Source organism: Chroicocephalus ridibundus, chromosome 15, assembly GCF_963924245.1.
Source record: "Chroicocephalus ridibundus chromosome 15, bChrRid1.1, whole genome shotgun sequence".
Classification (NCBI taxonomy): Eukaryota; Metazoa; Chordata; class Aves; order Charadriiformes; family Laridae; genus Chroicocephalus; species Chroicocephalus ridibundus.
In genome coordinates this window covers 4,269,256-4,289,938 of record NC_086298.1, presented here as the reverse complement: position 1 = coordinate 4,289,938, position 20,683 = coordinate 4,269,256, and the positions used below count along the sequence as shown (strand labels likewise).

At 53.2% G+C, this 20,683-nt stretch overlaps 1 protein-coding gene across 1 annotated transcript in view; it reads left to right on the top strand.

The window, feature by feature from the left end:
• The window catches only part of ASTN2 (astrotactin 2), a 374,972-nt gene that overhangs the window by 191,243 nt on the left and 163,046 nt on the right, over positions 1–20,683 (top strand). The window contains exon 11 of the mRNA XM_063352726.1: positions 13,198–13,348. Coding sequence (XP_063208796.1) covers positions 13,198–13,348 — 151 coding nt within the window. The remainder of the gene's footprint in view (positions 1–13,197; positions 13,349–20,683) is intronic.

The window sequence follows — 20,683 nt, the reverse complement described above, 5'->3', positions numbered from 1 at the left end:
AGATCGGGGTGCTCCTCACCTCTGGAGACCCAGACCCATGGAGGTGGTGTCCTTGGAATGGCTCGGTGAGTGGTGGCTTTCCAAGGACGGTGCTGCCCTTGTGACAAACCCAGCTGTACTCCGAGGAGCTGCTAATGAACGCTGGGCACCTTGGAAAACACAGTCTGCATTGGGTGCCTAGATAAAAGCCGAGTCCTTTTGAAAAATCTGCCCATATGGATGGAAAATCCCTATGCAAATCTCTCCCCAGGTACAAAATTAATTGGATTTCAACTTCAAAGTCTACTTCTGGAAACGAGCTGTAAATAATCTAGTTGTGCCTCAGTTCCTCTGTCTGCGGACATTCACCTGGCTTTTTCAAAGCCAGCGAGCGTTGCTGATAAAGGCGCTATATATAGCAGCAAAGCTATGCATATATGTATACTTATGCGTAAATGCATCCCTAGTAACTGGCCCAGGTGAGTGGTGTTTGTTAAAATAGAGCTCATGGGTTTGGTTCTCCAAAAAGCTCTAGTTTTGCTTCTCAGGGGCTTTTTCTCTCCACGCAGCCATAGGCACCCCATGCCGTGGGATGCTTGCTCACCCAGTGCCGTGGCTGGGAGCAACGTACCCAACTCCCCAGGTCTGTGGAGAGGACGGGGTCTGGTGATCCCGGGGATGTGGAGGGGTCGGTGAAGGTCTCCCAGCTGTGTGGCTTTCGGGGGAGTCAGCTGGATGGAGCTTTGTTGCAGAGCCCGGTGTTGCCCCTGGAGCCGCGCGGGGGTGCTGAGCTGCATCTCATGCTCCATCTCATGCTCATGCTGAGCATCTCATCGGGGCAGGGATCTCCAGTCCCAACGCTTAGCCCTGCCGGTGTGGAGATGGCTGATCCCCAGCACCTGGCTTCCCAGGGGCTCAATGCTCTCTGTTCCCAGCGGATTGATAGGAGCGTCTGTGAAAAATCAGGGCATGGATGTATGGTCCTGCAGCCCTGCCCATTTCCTATTTATCTAATCTAATTCTATCGGCATTTCTAAAGCGCTTATCGTCACCTCATCTAAGCACTTTATACGTATCTTGAAAAAAAGCCAATTGCTGTGTAATGAGAGTGGTCGAGTCTGGGATGTGGCTGGTCCCGGTGCCTGGGCACAAGCAAACAGCGGGTTAAAGGAAAAACCCCTCCCTCTCACAGTTTCCCTGCAAAGTCCAGCTTTTCCTCGTGACCCTCATGAATTGCTACAAAGTCAGATCCAGAAGAGCCCATTAGAACAGAAAAATTGCCCAAAACACCCTCGAAGGCTCTAAAAGGGAAGGAGAACCCCAGTGACTCATTTGTGGTTGAGTAGAAACTGAAGCCTGAATCCCAAGCTGGGATTTTCGAGCTTGCTATTGCGAAAGGCTCTTGATGACCCCAGGCAGACACCAGCCCCCCATGCAGTACCCCATGCTGGGTCTGTCCCTGGTGCCATGGGACACTATAGGACATCTCTGCTTCCGTGGGTGTGGGGGATGAGCCGTGGCACGGGGGACTGTACCGCCCCTGGGGCTGGGATGCGGGCTAGGCGTCCTTCCAGCTCCTCTCTGTCCTTCTGGCCCCTCCAGCAAGCAAATTCCCAATTTTTAGGTGAGGAAAGCAGGGAGGAGAGATGGGATCTGCCGCAGCCAAGCGAGAATATATTTTGGGCTAGAATATATGTCTGTTTTAAATGGGAAAATCCTTTAGCTCATCCCTTTGGAATGACAAACGAGCAGTGACCTGCAGTCGTGGTTTGCTGATGGGTGATTATTTTGAAGGGCAAAGAGAAGGGGAAGGTGACTGGATGCTCAGTTCCTCGCCGATGTCTGGTCGGGTCCGTGTCGGGAGCGGATACGGGTGAGGTGGCGAGGAGATGCCCAGAGCTCATCACGGCAGGGAGATTAATGGCATTTTTTGCCATGCCACATAGAGTCTATGTGAATCCATGCTTTATTTGAACCAGGGCTGCAATCATTGCCTGGTACTGGGGTGACCTGACCCATCTCATGGTGTTTTCAGCCTTTAATAATTTAGGATGAGAGATCCCAGGCCTTCTGTCTAGGCTTTTTGCTCGATTGCTTGTTTTTGTAAGATTTCTTTTTCTCCCCCAGGCAAAACTGTTGCAGAGGATTGAGGCAGGCATTTTGTGGAGGGTCTCTCTTTTACAGGCAAAGAACCGCCTTAATTTGGCCAGTTTAAAAGGGCTTTTGAAAAACCTGAATCGCTGCACGCGGCGTGAAGTCTTGTTTGATTTTAGCAGCGAGAGTCGGCAGCCGTCCTCCCTGCCCGAGCATGGCCGAGCATCCCCGCTCCGCAGCGCTGGCTTGAGGGCCAAAAATACCGAGTTTGGGGCTAGTTGGGGAAGGAGAAATGGGGGAATGGAGGAGAGGAGTGGGCTATACTGGGACAGGAGGGGAAGAGGACGGTGAGCGGGCAGGTGGGAGCTGCGCAGGCGATTTTGCCCACCAAAAGCTGCGTCCTGCAACTGCTGCTGAAAAATGTCCTCTTTTTCCAAACTGAACACCTTCCCCTTCCTCCCGGCCCACAATAAAATCCCGAGTAGGCTCCTCTTTAGCAAACGTTATCAAGTTTGCAAAACCCCAAAGCCAGGAGGTGCCAGGGTCAGTTTGCTCTGCAGCCTTCAGGCAGCCCCTCTGTGCAGATGCATTATGAAACCCTCTTTAATGGCACCATCATATCCGAATTTTCCACCTTTGCCTCGCTTAGCGCAGCCGATGAACCTGCTCTGGGGATGATCTGCATTAATGTGGGGCTGTAAAAACTTCAACCCAAGTCAATGAGAGCTGTGCTTTGAGCAGGGGAATTGTCATTTAATGCTAAGCACTCTGAAAAATCAAGTCTAAATGTCTCAAATTTGGTGCATGTAATGTAGTGGATGTTTTTTATATTACCGTTCCTGGGCCTTAGCTCCCCGTCTGTGAAATGGGGATGGTAACAGGGAGATTGGGAACTTAATCACTTTATTGCTTGTGAAATACTGCTGCTTTTTGGTGTTGAGCGAGGGGTAAGCAACCCGTGAGGAGCTGAGTAATTGTGCATGCAGAACAGCATCTGAATAAAGCACAATGACGTAGGAGCTACACGTCCTCCAACGAAGAGAGAAGAAGGTACTGAGAAGCTGCAGATGAAGTTGTTTGTAGGACGCAGAGAAGCCTGGAGATGTTTGGAGGTACCCAGGGATGGGGTTTGGGATGCCTAAATGCTGAGTTCTGGACCATTTCAGGCACCCAGAGGCACCCGGCTACAGCTCAGCACCATCACCTTTGGCGTTTGGGGAGAGATATGTCCTTCAGATAAGCCTCCTGTGTGGGGTCTCGCAATCAACACCTTCATCGAAGTGCATAATTACTAGAGACTGAATTAAGGTTGCCTTAGCAACTTTAGTTCTCACGTTTTCTTAACTTTTGAGTATATGACATTGCAACCTTTATAATTTGCTTTATTATACTTTTTCTGCGGGCACAGACCTGTATGTACCCACCTGCAATGGTCCTTGATGTCTCACCAGCTTGGCAGTGCTCGTTGTCTCTGCAGCCCTGCTAACGTGGGCTTTCCTTGGAGACGTGGTCTGGGTCTGCGTTATGGAGCACATGCTCTGCAGGATCCCTTTGCTAGCAGAGATCCCACCATCCAGGAGGAGATAGCTTGGATATCATCCCCCCTGCCGGAAGGCTTTGCTCCCTGTAAATTTAACTGTGGGGTACCGCGCTTGGTGGCTGCTCGGGGTTTGGGTGGCAAGGCTGCGGGAAGGGCTGGGTTGCATCCAAGCGGTTGGATGCAGGAGCAAGGTAGGGATGATGGCAGAATCCAGGCTGCTTCCCGGCCGAGCTCCTGCAGATCCCCATGGAGGATCTGGGGCCAGGCTGGCCTCTCTTGTCCTCTGGGGTCCCTGCCCTTGGTCACAACATGCAGTTCTGGGGGTGAGAACTGGGGGTTCAGTCAACATCAGAGCAGCTTTCTCCCCTCCCCCACCAACCCGCTCTTCTCCTGCAGCATGGTGCGTTTCGCTCCATCCCTCCGGATAAGCCCATGGGACTCCTGGCCGCCCCCTGAGCGATGCTGAGGTCTGTGTTTCATTGGTAGGGGAGTTAGAAGGATTTTTGGATGCCTCTTTCACTGCAGAAGTTCTTGCTAGCAGCGGCAGCGAGGTCAGCTCAGCCCTGGCGAGGCACGAGCCCTCCCTGTGGTCCTTCGCTTCCCTTCTGAGCAGATTTTTTCCTTCCTCGTTATGCCCGTGTTACCTCTGAGCATGAAAAATACCCCTCCAGTTGATGTTTATTTCTAGAGTGAAGCCAGAAATGTATTCACAAATTCACTATTTTGGAACTAATGTTTTGAGAGGAGGGGATGAAAGGAATTGCTGGGCGCACTGAGCTAGGAAAAATATTAATTAGCATAAAGAAATCATTTGATAATTTTCATTTATGTATTTTTTAATTATGCATTGCTGCCTGTACTGATAACCCCTGCACCAATAGCGTGATCCATTCTGCTAGATAAACATATTACTTTGTGAGCTAATTAGTGTGCAATTACTATCAATTAATATGTACTGCTACTACTGATTCTGTGTTGGACAAGCAGATTCTGGTACTATTAGCTGTTTAAATTATTACTATTTGGAGCCGCGTAGAACCGGTCGCCAAAAGGTGTTTATTGGTAATTGCAGTGGTGCGAGGGGCCAGGTGGCTCCTCACTGAGCCTGGAGCTTTCTGCGCCTGGTGGTCTAAAAGCTATATTTTTTTTTTATTACTTAATATCTTAAGATGTTGAAAATGCGCTTTTCTGATTCGCTACCTTTTCCTTCCTTTTTAGAATTCAGTTTTTCTTTGCAGCTGAAGCTTGGAGAAGCAGCATACGGAAAGGGCTGGGTCAGGCTCGTCTCAGATAACTTTGCATGCTTCCTAGGTAAATAACTTAATAACTAAAGTTAATAAAACTGAATTAGGTATGTCTAGCTCTGGCTGGTGATAATAGTCATCCGAGTGAAAGGGATTCCTTTGAATGTGAAAACATCAGCTGGGTTGTTAGGAGCGGTTGTGGTAATAGCAGCAAGGAGACAGCGCTGTGCTTATCTTAAATAAGTGCAGGACGGGGTGCTGGGGATACAGGACAACGCCGTCCCCTTTGCCGTGATGTGCCAGGGTGGGACACGATGCTCAGCAGTGCTGTTTCTCCTCTGGGCTGGTGTTCCCAGGTGCTTAGCGTAGGTTTTCTGTCCCACTAAGGGCACTTGCTGTGCTTCAAGCCCCTGTACCATCCCATCCCATCCCATCCCATGGCACTGGAACAGCCTGCCCAGGGAGGGGGTTGAGTCACCATCGCTACAGGTATTTAAGAAACGTGTAGATTTGGCACTTCAGGGCATGCTTTAGTGGCAGAGATTGTAGGGGGTTTTGTATGTGTGTGTGTATGGTTGGACTCGATGGTCTCAAAGGTCCTTTCCAACCATGAAGATTCTGTGATTCTATGGCATCATTGATCCCATCCCATCCCATGGCATCATCGATCGCATCCTATCCCATCCCGTGCCATTGTTGATTCCATGCCATCATCGATCCCATGCCATCCCATTGATCCCATCCCATCCCACATTTTGCTGCCAAGGTGCCTGACACACAGGAGCGTCCTGACGGTACTGCCACCGCGTGGGAGATGCAACCCGCCTGAATTTGGGATTAATGACAAGCCGCGGTGAAGCGGGTGCTGACACGTGTGATTCCAGCGCGGTTACTGCCCGTGCTTCATCATCCCTATTAACACTCGTGCGCCTTTTCTCAAACCTCCCGGTGCCGAGGTTGCCTGGGAGACTGAGCCGGCACCGCCTGCGATTGCCTTTGCCTCTCGCGGGGTTGAAGCGATGCTTCCCTGAAACGGCGGGGGAAAATAACGCTGAGAATTAAAACTATCTTGTTTATCTCACCCGCAACACCCTGCTCCTTCGTACAGCAGAGCCGCGCCGCCTCCGAGGGGGCTGCAGCGGCATGGGGGGGTCCTGGCGAGCCCCGGCATCCCCCGGGATGTGCTGTGCGTGTGAGGGGCTTTCCGAGCTCACTTTTCTTCTGGTGCGTTTGTTTTTGCTTTGCTTTAGCTGTAATTAAATTTCTGGCCTTTCTGGTTGCCGAGATGAGCTTCAAAACGCTCTGGCGGAGCGATGGTTTTATTGAATCTCCAGCAAATTATTGAAGCGCGGTAGGGAATTTTTCACACTTGCAACCTCAAGGTTTTTGGGAGAGCGTTTTTGCAAGCGTTTATTAGAGTATTACCACAAGAAGTGAGACTACCTGGAAAATGTGTAGTAAGCAGCTCATCAGCCATGGTGTGTCGGCGTCGCTCCGTTGAAGTGCCTTCTCCAGTGTCGCTCAAGTAAGGAGGATTTCTCCCAGTTTAGGACCTGGATGGTTGGTTTTCTTCAAACCTCCCAGCGCTATTAAAGTGGCTGAAAAGCGTCTGTGGGTGCACTGGGCAGAAATTCTGTTTTTCTGCCTAAAATAATAAATCCACTCCGTGCACGCACATCTTCAGGCACCAGGCTAAGAAATCTGGTTGAAGACCTGAGCTTAAGTGTGCCCAAGTTTCAGACTGTGAAATTTCTCAGTTAGAAGCTGCCACCACCTCATCGTGTCCAACGCTGGGGCTGGAGATTAACTTTTCCAGAGCATCCCAGTTTGGTCAATGTGCAGATGAATTTTCTGGGGAGACAGCCCATGGTTGGGTGCTGCAGGAGATGGGTCCTGCATTGCCTATAGACGTGATGAACAGTGTGGTGGGGGCAGGAGAGGGCTGTAGAGAGAATGGTCTCTTGTTGCAGGCAGAATAAAAAAGGGTTGAAATCCTGCGAAAAAAACATACCCTGTTGTCTTTAAATCAGAGACCGCTTTTTGAGGTGACCGTATTTTCATCATAATTTGGGTGAATATGAGCCAGCAGTCTGCCCAGGTGGCCAAGGCAGCCAACAGCATCCTGGCCTGCATCAGGAATAATGTGGCCAGCAGGACTGGGGTAGTGACCGTCCCCCCATACTCAGCACTGGTGAGGCCCCACCTTGGGTGCTGTGTCCAATTTTGGGCCCCTCACGACAAAAAAAGACACTGAGGTGCTGGAGCATGTCCAGAGAAAGGCAACAGAGCTGGTGAGGGGTCTGGAGCACAAGCCTTGTGGGGAGCGGCTGAGGGAGCTGGGGGTGTTCAGCCTGGAGAAGAGGAGGCTGAGGGGAGACTTTCTCGCTCTCTGCAGCTCCCTGAAAGGAGCGGGTAGCCAGGGGGGGTCTGTCTCTGCTCCCAGGGAACAGGCGATGGGACAAGGGGCAACAGCCTCAAGTTACACCAGGGGAGGTTTAGGATGGATATTAGGAAAAATGTCTTCACCAAAAGGGTCATCAAGCATTGGAAGGGGCTGCCCAGGGCAGTGGTGAAGTCACCGTCCCTGGAGGGATTTAAAAGCCGGGCAGACGTGGTGCCGAGGGACAGGGGTTAGTGGTGGTTTGGGCAGTATCAGGTTAACGGTTGGACTTGGTGACCTTAAAGGTCCTTTCCAACCTCGACAGTTCTATGGCTCCATGGTTCTATGGTATGTAATGCTTTTATAAATAATGTGATTATGAGTTTTGCAGCGCACCCTCAGCTGGGGTACGTGTGTTGATCAGGCAGACAGACCCTTCGTGCCCATTTCTGTGATGAATTTTTCTGGGCGTTGTGTGTGAACACCCCGAGCTCTTCCCAGCCTTATCATGGCCAAGTGCTGCAACGCAGGAAGCCGGAGGCTGGGTTACCTTTGCTTCTGCTGTGGTCTGTAATTCCCCCTCCAATGTGATACCTCAGGCTTGCACCTGAGAGCACCTGCCCTTCCCGGCTCACCGTCCTCCAGCCAGCATTTGCAGTTCATGGCTGGTAGAGAAGTTTCCAGACCAGGTGGCTGCAGACAAACAGAAGCAGAACCACCTGCACAGCAAAAAGGCTCGTGCAGGTCCCACTTCCACCAACCCCCTTAATATTTTTGAGTGGTTTACTCTGAAACTCAAGGAAGAGTTCGGCCACCTCACTAATGATTTCGGTGGAGGAGCAGAGGAAGGCGGGGGTTTAGTGGAGGAAAAAAAAAGATGTGAAGGAGAAGAGGAAAGGAGTGGAGGAAGGCAGGAGTGGATTAGGCGAGAGCACGAGTGATGGTCAGACAGAGCATTTGCTGGGGAGGAAATAACCTACCTGCCACATGGATGGGGACTTCAGCTGGTGCAGGTCTGGGGCTGTGCCTGGGGTCTTATTGGAGGGTTTTTTTCCCCAGGGCAGGCATCCAGCTCCTCCTGGAAACTGCCCCAGAGGGATGGGTGCTCTGCTTGAGTTTTTGGGGCTGGCTGGGGCCGTAATGGGGACTGGAAGTGGGGAGCGGCCATGGCTGTCACATGAGCATCCACAGGGCAAAGGCTGAGGGTCCCTCTGGGTAAAGCCAGCTCTGGGTGAGACGACCTGAAAAAGGGCGAAAGGCAGAGGATTAAGGGTGAAAGGCAGGGAAAAAGGGCGAAAGGCAGAGATGGCCAAATTTAACCCCTGGCTGGTCATAACAGGAAAAGGGAGCAAAGTCTGTGCTGGAGGACACCTCTGTGGTGGACTCTCAGCAGCGAGGAGACCAGCCCTGTCTCGAGCCTCGCAGCACGGCAGAAGTTTTGTGTCCAGAGCCGGTCAGAATTGCTCAGGGGAGCAGCTGTCGGGCTGAAAAATGCAGAATGTGGGTGTCAATTGCTCTGTTACTAGTTTGCAAGTGCATCGGGCCTGAAGTTCCCTGTTGAGTGGGGTCTCACCAGTCGGAAGCAGCGTGAGGTGCTGGACCCGAGGGTTCCTGGCAGGGCTGCACCGCGGGGTTTGGGTCCCCGCTCTGTAGCAGTCCCTCCTTCGGGATGAAACTGGAGGTGACACAGCATTGTGCTTTTTGCTGCTAGTGGGCCCTGTCTTTAGAAACTCATGAACCTGAAATCTCCCCCCTGATCCCTCTCCAAACACAGCTCAGGGAGCAGATGGCAGAGCAGCACTGGCTTTGGCCCCAGCTCGCGTCCTTTGCGTTGTTTTTCTCAGCGATGGTTAACTTTGTAAGGCACTGAAGTCTTTAACCATTAGCAGGCAATAAAAAGGGGCAGCTGAGTTGGATAACACCCACTAATCCCCTTCCAGGATGAGCTGGAGAGAAGAGCCACTGCAAAGCTCAGGAGCTTATTCTGAGCTGAGTGCTTTGGAGGCTTTGAGAATTGCATGGTGTTGATATTTCATGAATAAATAACCCCCAGCGATATTTGTCACTGAATCTGCTTCATTAAGGAGGGCCTGGAACAAAGGGGGAGGGTGGAGAAAAGTATTTTTGAGGGAATCGAGGAGGATGCGGGCGATGGGAGGTGGTACGGGGCTGGGTGAGGATGGGTGCCGCGGTCTGCAGTGCGGGAGCTGCGCGGAGAGCCCTGCTGTTGTGCATCACACTGACCGTTTGTGGCCACAGAAGTTGTTAGAAAAAGGGGCTTTTATTGAGGCTGTGCATCATCAGCGGGTCCTGGTAGAGAGGGGGGTGCATTTCATTTATAAGTGTGTCATCTGGGCGTCTCCGTGTGTCTTTGGGAGGGCTGAGAGTTAGAGAAGGAGTGTGTGCGTGTGTTCCTAGACATACCTGTGCTTGTGGAGTGAATCTGGCCCCAGCAATTAGGTTGCTCGCTCCAAAATGCCCTTTTTGATGGGACCCAGCATCTTCCATAGGGGTGGTGGGGAGCTGCCCCATCCTCCCAATGCCTGGTCCCTGCTCCCCCGGCTCCCTGGTGTGCTCCGGCCACGGCGCGATCCGCAGAGCCCATCTTCTCCATCCCGCCTTGTCGGAACGGATCCGGGATTCACTCAGTGTGGTTCAATACGGATAGATGGAGAACAAGAGAAAAGAGCTGTTCTTTTGCAGGCGGCTCGTTACTGCGGGGAAAGTGATTCATCCATCAGAGCCGGACTAATCTGGCGTGCCCGGGTGGCGGAGGGGGGGACGGCTGCCCCCGGCGGGCACTGTGCAGTGGTGGCCAGATGCTGCCATCGCTCCTCAAGTGTCCTTTGCCTCTGCACTGCCTGTTCTCCAGATCGGCTCTGGGATTTGGGGTTGGGGGCTGCGGGCAGGGAGGGATGGACAGGGTCACCGCCGGAGCTGCGTGGGTGGAAAATCATCTGCTCCGTGCCACGCGTCGCCCGTCCCATTATGGCTGTGGGAGGCGGGTAATTAATTATTGCTCTTCACCCCTTAAAATTAAAAGGAGCCGCTGCGACTGGTGGTGCCAAAGTGCACCGAGTGCAGCTCTGCCGGCCCCTCCAGAGGCAGACAAGACCGGGTTTGCTCCCGGCATCGCGTCAGCCCTCTCGTCTGCTGCCATCCCCCGTGTCAGGGCAGCGCTGAAGCGATGCTCCTCTAGCCGAAGCGATGCTCCTCTAATCCAGCGCCGGCCTGGGCAGGAGCCACCCGGCCGAGAAGCCTCCCGCCGTCTGCAGGCAGCCCTGTCACCCCGCTCCTCCCGCAGGTGACATTTGAACACTTCCCTCCGGCTCCGCTCCCCCACCTTCCCGTGAGGTTAATATTTTAATACGCTTAATGGCTCATTCCAGCTCGGCAGCCCCTGCCCGTGTTTTGTCGGGGGTCATCCATTATGCCAGGCATGATTTCGGCGAGCGAGGTTCCCGTTCCCATCCTCCACCCTCACGAGGGCAGAAGGTCGATTTGTGCTTCCAGGTTTTAATTAAAAGCGTGACGAGCTGCCCCTGCCAGCCCCATCCCAGGAGAACGATGCTCTTCTCCGGGCAGCGCTCCGGCTCTCCGGAGTTACCCCCGATGAGGATCTGACCCTGGGGTCTCCTTTCCACCACCCAGCCCAGCTGGAGCTCCTCACCTTCTCCCTCCAGGGAGGTGGGAGCTGCAGGAGGGTCTGGTTGTTTGGTGGCCAAAGGGAAAAGCCAGGAGGGAGGACGGGGACACGGTTCTCCTTGCCGTCAACCTACGATGAGAAACCCCTCGGGAGGACCAGATGGGGCTGAGCTATCCGGGTGGGCGGTGGAGGAGTTGTCATGGTTTGTTGGGTTTTTATTTAATAATTCACTCTACATTAATAAACAGCATTTTGGGTTAGTAAATAATATGCCCTTTCTCTCTCCCCCTCCCACCCCCCCCATCTCTCCAGCAGAAGTACGTGCTCTGATCTAATATATTCTGCCTTTCTCACTCCCTCACTTCGGAGGAGCTGCAAATTCTGGTGGGAACAGAGTGCTAATAGAAAAGGGCCTCTAAAGATATTTGAAACATGACCAAGAAAGGACAGAGGGAGATTCAGCTCCAAATATGCTGGAAAATCTAGGAGATGGGCCAAGAGAGGGGGAATATCGGAAGCAGAGTCGCCAAGAGGGAAAAGTTAATTGGGAAGCGTTAATTGGGGTGAAAGCAGGCAGCGTGGCCGTGAATTTGAGGGGCACCGCGGTGGGCATGGGGCTACCTCGGTGTTGGGATAACTGGTCCACCCCGACCCACGGTACTGGAGAAGCTGCCCTCCACCTCCGTCTGAGCGGGGACGTGCCAATTTACCACGTTTTGCTGGTTTTATGGTGTTTTCCTTGCTGAAAGTCCCAGCTTGTGGAATCCTGTGATTGCCTGGAAGTCTAGAATCTGCAAAATCATGACTTCAGTACTGCGTAGGCCTTTATTTCTTTGGGTTTGGTCTCTGGGTAGTTTCTAGCCCTCAAGTTTGCAGGGAAAAGCTCGATTGCGCCCCAAAGGCCCGGAAAGCAGGAGGCAAATTAAAGGGGAGGGAAAAAAAACCAACCACCCAGTGATTGATTTATTTTTAAAAATCTCATCATTTTTATGCCAATCTCTTTTTTTTTTTTTTTTTTAATGCCTGACTCATGAGTTTTTCGAGCGCTTGGTGTTGGCGGGGCTGTGTGCGGGAGTGCGACGGCGTGCGTGTGGGGCCCTCCGCCGACAGGTAACGCGGGGCTGGTTCGAGACAGCGGTGCTGCGGGCGGCAAGGGCCGCTGGATATTCCTCCGACGCCGTTCCCTTGCCGAGCACACGGTTCTCAAATGAAACCCCCCCCAAAAAGGGAGACTAACACTGGGCACTGAGTCATGGTGTGGCTTTTTAGGTGTTGATAAGCGAGCAGGGGAGATGCTAAAGGGGAATAAACCCCCCCTGTGATCCTGGCATTGCCTTAGGAGGTATTTTAAGGTCAGAAGGGTCAGTGTTTCTTTGCAGCCCCCTGTGTATAAAGATCTAATAACTAACCTACAGAGATCAAGTCCATCTCCATCACTTGTTCTGTGACCTTGGATAAATCACTCTGTCTCTCTCCTGTCGGTAAGAGGGTGACCAGATCTCTTGCTCGACATGGGTTGCAGGTATCGGGTAATATATAACGTGTGCTTTGAAGACGAAAAATACCTTGGAGATGCCTAAAGCTCTCGACAAGCATCTGTGTTGCCTTTGCAGGAACGCAGCAGAAAGCAAAGTGCCTGAATACTTTGTCACAGCCAAAATCTGCTGCGTGCGCAGCTCGGCGAGGCAGGGCTGGGAGCTTCCCCAGGCTTTGCATAGCTGTGGAATTTGCGGGCATTTGTACTTCTTGCTTGCTTAAGAGAGGGGCGTCACAGCACATCCGAGCTGGAGCGGCGCGGCAGAGAGCTGTGCCCGCATCCCTCCCTGCATCCTCTGCTCCAGGTCCCCCCGGAGCACCGGGATGAGCCATCCACATCCCAACAAGCGCGAAGCCAAGTTTCCTATGGCTTTCCAGCTTCAGCAGGGTCCCCAGGTGATGGACGAGGTGTGGGTGCTCAGGGAGGCTTGGCCCAGCGGTGAAATGTTCAGGAGGAGTTTTGCTGTTGTGGGTTCGCTGTTGTCTAGTATAGGGTTGGATTCACACAAAACTCCAGGCTACTAACAAAGTACCTTAGTTGCCAGTTTGCCTGAAAAGGGTAGATAGTATCTTTGAAACCATATAGCTGGTTGGTCAGAGTTATGCAGCAAATTTATTTTATATAGTGTAATCACAAAGCCTTAATTTTCTTGGGAAGCCTCCTTTGCCTCACTTTTGCTAATCAAAATGACGTGATTTTGCCGGAGCAGCTTTCGTTGTGGATTGCCCTGCCCACGCCAGCTCCCTGCCAGCCCTAACGGTGCCTTTTCTCTCCAAGGGAAGAAGCGATGCTGTCCACCTACTTTGAAACCATCAATGACTTGCTCTCTTCCTTCGGGCCGGTCCGAGACTGCTCCCGCAACAACGGTGGCTGTACCCGCAACTTCAAGTGCGTTTCGGATCGCAAGGTGGACTCGACGGGCTGCGTGGTAGGTACCGCGGCTGCAGGCCCCCGGGGCTGCCATCTGTTTTGGGGACGAGCCGGAGGGGGACATTGTCTGCTCCCTCTCCAGGAACGTGCCCAAGGGGACGTGTGTGCGGGTGGTGGCTTCCCCCTGCCCCTGGGGCCTTCACGGCAAATCAGACAGGCCTTAAGGACCCCAGGGAAGGAGCCTGGGGGCTCAGATGAGCAAAAGAAAAATGGCTGAGGCTGATGATCATTTTCCTGCTTGTCAAGAAAGCGGGGGCTGAAAGCAGTCTCTCTTTTTCTCCTGCCTTGTGCTTCCCAGCGTGGGAGAAAGATGGAGCATCTCCCCATCCTCTGCCCCTCTGGGCCCCTCTGACGCCCTCAGCGTTTTGATTTGTTTCTGAACGTGCTCACGTATTGCCAAACAATCTACCGAGTCCCGGGTTTTGCAGTGCCCCCCTCCAAAAGACCCGAGACTGATAATTTTGGGCAGAGGCTCTGAATCGTCCCCAGCTGTCGATGTGCAGAGGGGTTTCGCCGTTCTTCCAGGTGGGAGCAGCAGAGCTCAGCACCTCTCCCACCTCTAACCCTCGACAGCAAAGTCGCCACGTCCCTGCACGTGGAGCTTGTGCGAGGCCGGTACTGCGTGCGGAGATGCTGGTCAAAGCCTGGGAAACTGGGGGAAACCTGGAGCATCCCTTCTCGGCTGTCTGTTTGTTGTAGGAGCCCCTGCCTGCCAGTCAGCAGGTGGTGACCCCCAAGGGGATGGAGAGCTCATCACCCGCTCCTGGAAACACCCGCCTGCTGCCCTGAAGCCCCCCTGCAACCCCTCTGCCCCTTCCCCTCCCTCTCGCCACAGGCAGAGCCCCGTCACCCCATCCCTCCCCTCTCAGCAGAGGCAGGAGTTAAGTGTCTCTTTATTTATTGAAGATGTTTATACACAGCAGCTGGGAAAGGTCAGGCAGGAGCGGTGCTGTCCCGGGGGTGGCGTTTTCATTATCCCCTTCTCCGATTGCTTGTTAAGGCCATTTAGCGTGACAGCCTGATGTGTCACCAGCAGCGCCCAGCACCATCTCCCCTTGCCACTCCCCTCCCTTTCCTCCTTTCTTTACCCATTGTCGTTTTCTCTTGTTCCCTTTCCCAAGGAACGGCTGCCTTTCTAGTCCTTTAGGGGTTTTTCCCTGGTTTTTTGGGTGTTATTTTGCTCTGAATGCCAGCATGCCTCCCAGACACTGTCACAAGCAATCGGGGCTCTGGTCGTCCTGTGCTGCTGGGAAGAGATGCCTCTTTTTAAGAGTCAGGATATATTAAGATAGAAATTGTCAATAAATTACAGGCCTAGCGCTCACCACGCCAGCCTGCGGAGAGGCAGAAATTGAAAACTGTGTCACCCCGGGGAAAATAACCCCCCTGTTTCCGTAATGCCTAACTGAGGCTTTATGTGAAGAGAACAAACTGTGTACAGCGGGCAGGGCGGGGAGAAAGGAGAAGGAGCGGGAGCCATTCTCCTGGAGAGCATCCCCTCCCTGGGAGCTGTGGGCGAGATGACACAAGGGGACTGCAGGACCCCTCGTCCCCCAACATCACGCTGGGTTACCGGGGTCTTGCATCCCACGGGGGCAGGAGATGGCCGCAGGGATGCCCGTCTCTTCTCCCTCTGCTCTTTGCCTCTTTTTCTTCCTGCCGCAGGAGCACAAGGTTGCTCTGCCCCTCTCCGCAGCACCCAGTCGTGGGGTGAAACCCCCCCAGTTCCCTAGTCCCAGCTGCAGCCTGAGGACAGCAGAGCTGAGCTCCCTGGGGGGAGTTTGAAGATGGCAACTGCATCCCTGCTCCGGTCCACATGTCTCCCTGCTTCCCGTTGGACTGACACCAGGGGAACAGTGCTCCACGCGAGCCAGCAACAGGCGCTGGCAGCCCAGAAAGCCCTTCACATCCTGGGCTGCATCCCCAGCAGCGTGGGCAGCAGGGCGAGGGGGGGAATTCTGCCCCTCTGCTCCGCTCTGTGAGACCCCCCTGCAGTGCTGCCTCCAGCTCTGGGGCACCAACAGCAGAAGGACATGGAGCTGTTGGAGCAGGTCCAGAGGAGGCCCCGGAGATGCTGGGAGGGCTGGAGCCCCTCTGCTGTGAGGACAGGCTGAGAGAGCTGGGGGGGTTCAGCCTGGAGAAGAGAAGGCTCCGGGGAGACCTTAGAGCTCCTTCCAGTCCCTAAAGGGAGGCTCCAGGAAAGCTGGGGAGGGACTGGAGCTGGGGGAACGGTTTTAAACTGAAAAAGGGGAGATTTAGATGAGATTTCAGGAAGAAATTTTTCGCTCTGAGGGCGGTGAGCCCCTGGCCCAGGTTGCCCAGAGAAGCTGTGGCTGCCCCATCCCTGGAGGGGTTCAAGGCCAGGTTGGACGGGGCTTGGAGCAACCTGGGCTGGTGGGAGGTGTCCCTGCCCAGGGCAGGGGGTGGCACTGGATGGGCTTTAAGGTCCCTTCCAACTCTAACCGTTCTGTGGTTCTGTGATCCCTCCTGGCTCTCCCAACCCCATACAGCATTTTACCCTCATCACCAGCTTGTATGTCCCCAGTAATGGCAGCGGTGCAAGCAGAGGTCTGGAGGACACTGTCCCGTGTTTCTGACTGTGATCCATGGCCGTTGACTGGGGAAATGCCCAAGGGGTGGGCAGGCAGTGCTGCCCCAGCCCCGGGTCGTGCTCATGGCGCTGAGTGGGGTCAAGGTGGTGGGAGCTGAGTTTGGGAGCTCAACGCAGCCCCAGTGTGGAACCTTCTGGCACCTTCTGCAGTGGTCCCTGCGCTGGGTGATACGTCCCCTCCTCATCCCACCCCTGCACCCGGCGGCTACCAGGTGTGAGCTGGGCTTCCCGGGCGAGCAGGGATGGGGTCATTTGCTGCAAATTTGCAGGGATGTCAGTTAGTTTTAAAGCTGAACTGCCACGAACTCAATTTGCCAATTTGGTAAGTGCTATGGGCAATATCGGGATGTAATTTAATTAAGCTATCCCCTTTTTATAGAGTTCAGGGAGCATTCGCGTACTAATTTTAGCACTAGGTTTGCTTCAGCTTTACTCTGGACACTGTTTCGCAAATCATGACATGTTGTTAATCTTTACCAGTCAACAGTTTATTAATTTGCCGAGGACCACAGAAGTATATAATCAGCGGTTCATCAATCAAGGCTAAATCCAACAAATGTTCCAGGCAGGTACTGAGCATAAAATATACATGCAGCCTTGTAAGCAATTAATACACAGCGGAGCCGGAGCCTAGAGCAGCTCAGCCAGGGAACAGCACAAATCTCAAAGATTTCTTATTCCTTTTATATATATATATATATATATATATATAAAAAATCATCATCTGTTACCAGTTCTTTCGTGCCCTTAATACGGCTTCCAGTAATGCTGCGAGGACTGGGGCTGCATTTATCTTTGGGCTTTTTAGCGGCGTGGGCTCTGCCATTACCTAATTGTTTGGGCTTAAAAGGACTGGGTTGGAATGCCGAGGGCGGTTTGCTTGCGGCTCGTGGTGGAGTCGCTCTGAGGACAAGTCTCCTTGGGCTTACCAAGGAGAAACAAGGGCATCCCTTTGCTTAGTTAAAAATCCTGCCTGCCAGGTGTCACCTGAAGACCCCAAAGGCTCTGCAGCAGGGTCCCCACCCGGAGGGGTGGCAGCTCCCAGCCCACGCTTCCTGTGGGGCCTTTTTTTCCCCCTCATCTCATGCCTTTTCTGTTATTTTTACCTGTACCCAGTAGATGGCATTAGCGCATAAAGGTTTTCTGCAGTTCTTTTCTTATCGGAGGCTTTTTTTCTGGGGGTTAATTTTCAGAAGTATGAGCCGCAACCTTGCTAAGACCTCGGCATTGCTAACTGGAGCCTTGCCTTTCAGCCCTCCCTTGCAACCTAACAAAACAATCCCCAAGCTCTGGAAAACCTGTTTCCGTGTTGCTTTTCCTTGTCGCATCCCAGAATTGCCGTCAAGTCAGGGGAAGCCACAGGCACTTCCCAAGAAAACCAAAATCCCAGTGAGCTTCTCTAAATCTGGTGGCCCTTCTGTGCTCATTGAGTGTAGTGTACGTTTTGTGACGTGTTGCAGGGATCACAGCAAACCAGGAGAAACTGTGCTGGAGGAATAAGTCAGATTCAGGGCAGGAATACGTATCATTGATCCCTTCTACCAGCACAGTGGTAGCTGCTCAGCCTGGAGGGAGGATGCCAGAAAAGGGCAAGTGGTTGACCCTCATGTGTTGGTGATTTATAATTTGAGATGAAAACCTGTGAATTGGCCCTGAGGGATTGAAGGAAACACCTGTAACGTGGCTTAAATTCAGGTTTCCCCACCTGTCTCTCAGCTTGGCTTTGCTCACTGATGCCAGTTCTCTTGTCTGCCTGGGGAGAAGGGTGGGTGGGGGTGTCACTCGTATCTGCTGCCCTATGTCCATGCCGTTTGCGAGCCCTGCGGGGCAAGGCAGGACTGCAGCCCCAGGGGAATAAGAAGGATGAGGTTTTTTTTTCCCTAAGAAAAGTGAGCTTTGGTCTTGGCATGTGAGCTGGGCGAGGAGGTGGATGATGCCCCTTTGGTGTGCGTTGGACATCCTCGACATCGCTGCGAGGAGGCAGCAGCAGGTACGGGCGTGCAGCGAAGGTGTGTGTCTGAGCCCCTTGGCGCCTCTCAGAATGGGATCTTATCACCATGAGGACCTCCTGGAGAAGCAGGAGGGCACAAACTGCCCCGCTGGTGGTGGGGAAGGCAGCTCAGGGTCCCGTGCTGAGTTTGCAGCAGGATTAGACCCCTTATTTCCCTGCTGCATGAGCGGCATCACCGCAGCCGCAGGTGGGTGCGGGTGATGTGGTCTTGGTGGTTCTGCAACATCCGTGGTGCCTGAAGATGGTGGTGAGTTAGTCCTTTTAAGTCAGAAGAGAGTGAGTTGTGCCACGGAGGTCAAAGATGTTGCGGGTGGATGTGGAAGGGCTCAGAGTGTGGCTGTGCTCCAGGATCCGAACCACCTTGGGAGAGGGGTCGGCGGGAGAGCCCGGCGAGCCCAGGCAGCGGGCACTGCTCTTCTGCACAGGCACAAAATCCTGCTGACCGTCGCCATCTCCTTGCTCGCAGGCTGGGGTTCCTCTAGCAGGGATTTATTTCTAATTTGAGCGAGGAAAAAAAGTATAGTTTGGCTCCTAGTACAACGAGAACTGTTCTTATTCCTCATCAGGGGTCAGCCCATGCGTCAGGAGGGAGTTTGTGTGGCTCAGCGTATGCAGAACGGACAGCATCTACTGCAGAGTCCGTTAATGAAGTTGTGGCCCACGGTGACACCGGTGCGGTGTCAGTCCAAGCGTTTTTAGACACAGAAGGAAGAGAAATTTGGCATGGTCCGCACGGGCGTATAAGCCTTAGCGCAGCCTGTCTGGAGCTAATCCTTCTCTTCTTGCTCTCTTCCACGTCAAACCCATGGGCTGTTCTGTAGCTGCTGCAAAGTGGGGCAGAGAAATGGCTTAATTTCCGAGTGTAACCATTTTGGGGAGAAATAGGATTAGAAATGAAGGAGCGGGGCAGTGGCTACCGCTCCGGCTTCCTCCTTCCAGCACAAGTCACCCAGGGGTGGCTCGGGGACCAAGGGGACTGGGGAGCTGCTTGGAAATGAAGCAGGTGAAGCTGAGAACTGATATTCTTGGTGAGGGGAGGGAAATGGGTTTTTGGGGAGTTTCAGCCCAAACCAAAATGCTGTGCAGAAATCCCCCACGTATGTGCAAGTTCCAAAATATTTTGGTTCAAAACGTCTCCTCTCTATCAAGGAGAGGGAAGCGTTTAATTCCAGCATTATCATCTGGAGTTTTATGGTATATATTGCGTTATCCCAGCGTACAGCCTGAAATAAAAACAAAATTAGGCAGTGGAAACCAAAACATTTCAACCTTGTCAAAATTAAATGCTCTCCTAATTTCCCAATGAATTTTGAGATGTAATTGATGGAATCCCACAAAGCACTTAAGCTTCATCAAATCTGCGGGTTTTTTTCTGTCAGACAGTTGTTCGGGGAAAAATAAAGACTCATCCGTCCCTGCCTTACGAGGCACCTAGCTAATTATGGTAGAGATGCACACGCAGGGGAGGGAGATGGGGAGGAAACCATTCTCTCCTAATCCCTTTCAAGTGGAGCTGGCTCCTCGAAGCAGAGGATGGACGGCTCCTTACGCGTGTTGTGGTTGGAAGCAGAAGCCCCCTGAGCTCACCTGCAAGCCCCCCCTCCCCAAGGAGCCTGTGCTTTTTGGATTTGTCTCGTTAAGGCAGGTAACTACCTGTGATGGAAATGGGATCTGGGGAAGGGAGAGAAGCAAAGGATGGCAAAAGCTGCAGGGGTTGGTAGCCGGCCGTGGCGGGGGGCAGAGGGGCAGCCCGCCACCCGCCTGGTTTTGCTTTCAGTGCTGCAAAAGGGGTTTGCACCACATTGGCCAAATTTAAAAGCAAGCGGAATAGCTCAAGAAGCACGAAGGTGAGCTGGATGTCTCTCCCTGCACTGGGAAGAGGTGGCTTGGGTGATAAAAGCCCCGTTTTCTCCAGAATTGGCTTTTTCAGCGGTGTTCCTTGGAGGGCTTGGCTGGCACCAGCCCTTGCCCCTCCGCTCCCCGGCAGACTGGGATGCGTCCTGTGCTGTGGTCAGGGCTGGGTTGGGGCTTTGGGTTTGCTGTGGGTCGCCAGGGTTTGGCGCGTAGCATTGTGGCTGGGCTGTACCCTGGATGTCAGGTGGGGCAGGAGGGGAATTTCTGGTCTCCCAGAGGTTTTTGGAGGTGCCAGCCTCTGCCGTGGCTGGGAAGGGAAATGGCCCGGTGGGCAGGAGGTGCCAGCGCACCCCAGAATGAACTGTTGGTGATGCCTGGAAGGAAAGCAGCTGGAGGGTTTCCACCAGCTTGATTTCCTTGCCCCCGGAGCTCTGAGCACTGGTGTGTGTGTATGTACGTAGCATCCTATCAGCTGCTTGAAACAAGTCCATCCCGCTTTGAATTGAGCTGCAAAAAATACACAGTGACTTGCCCGGGAGGGTCCATGAGAGCTGTGCGGTGGCTGGAGGCCAGGAGATGTTGCCTCATTGCCTGGAGCTTCGGTTCCTCCATGGAGCCCCCAGCCCGCTGTCATGGGGGGAACCGAGCCGAGGAGCGTGAGCCATTGCAGCGTGTGCTCGGGAGCCTGGAAGACAGATGGGTTTGATTTTCTGAGGCTAAAATAATGATTGATGATCTTGAAAGGGAAAAGGAAGCAGGGGGAAAGGAAGGGGGGGGGGGGAAGAGTGGGAAGATAATGACTGTTATTTCAGAAAACAGTTGTAATGTTTCCCTCTGGGAAGGATGCTCCCCCACAG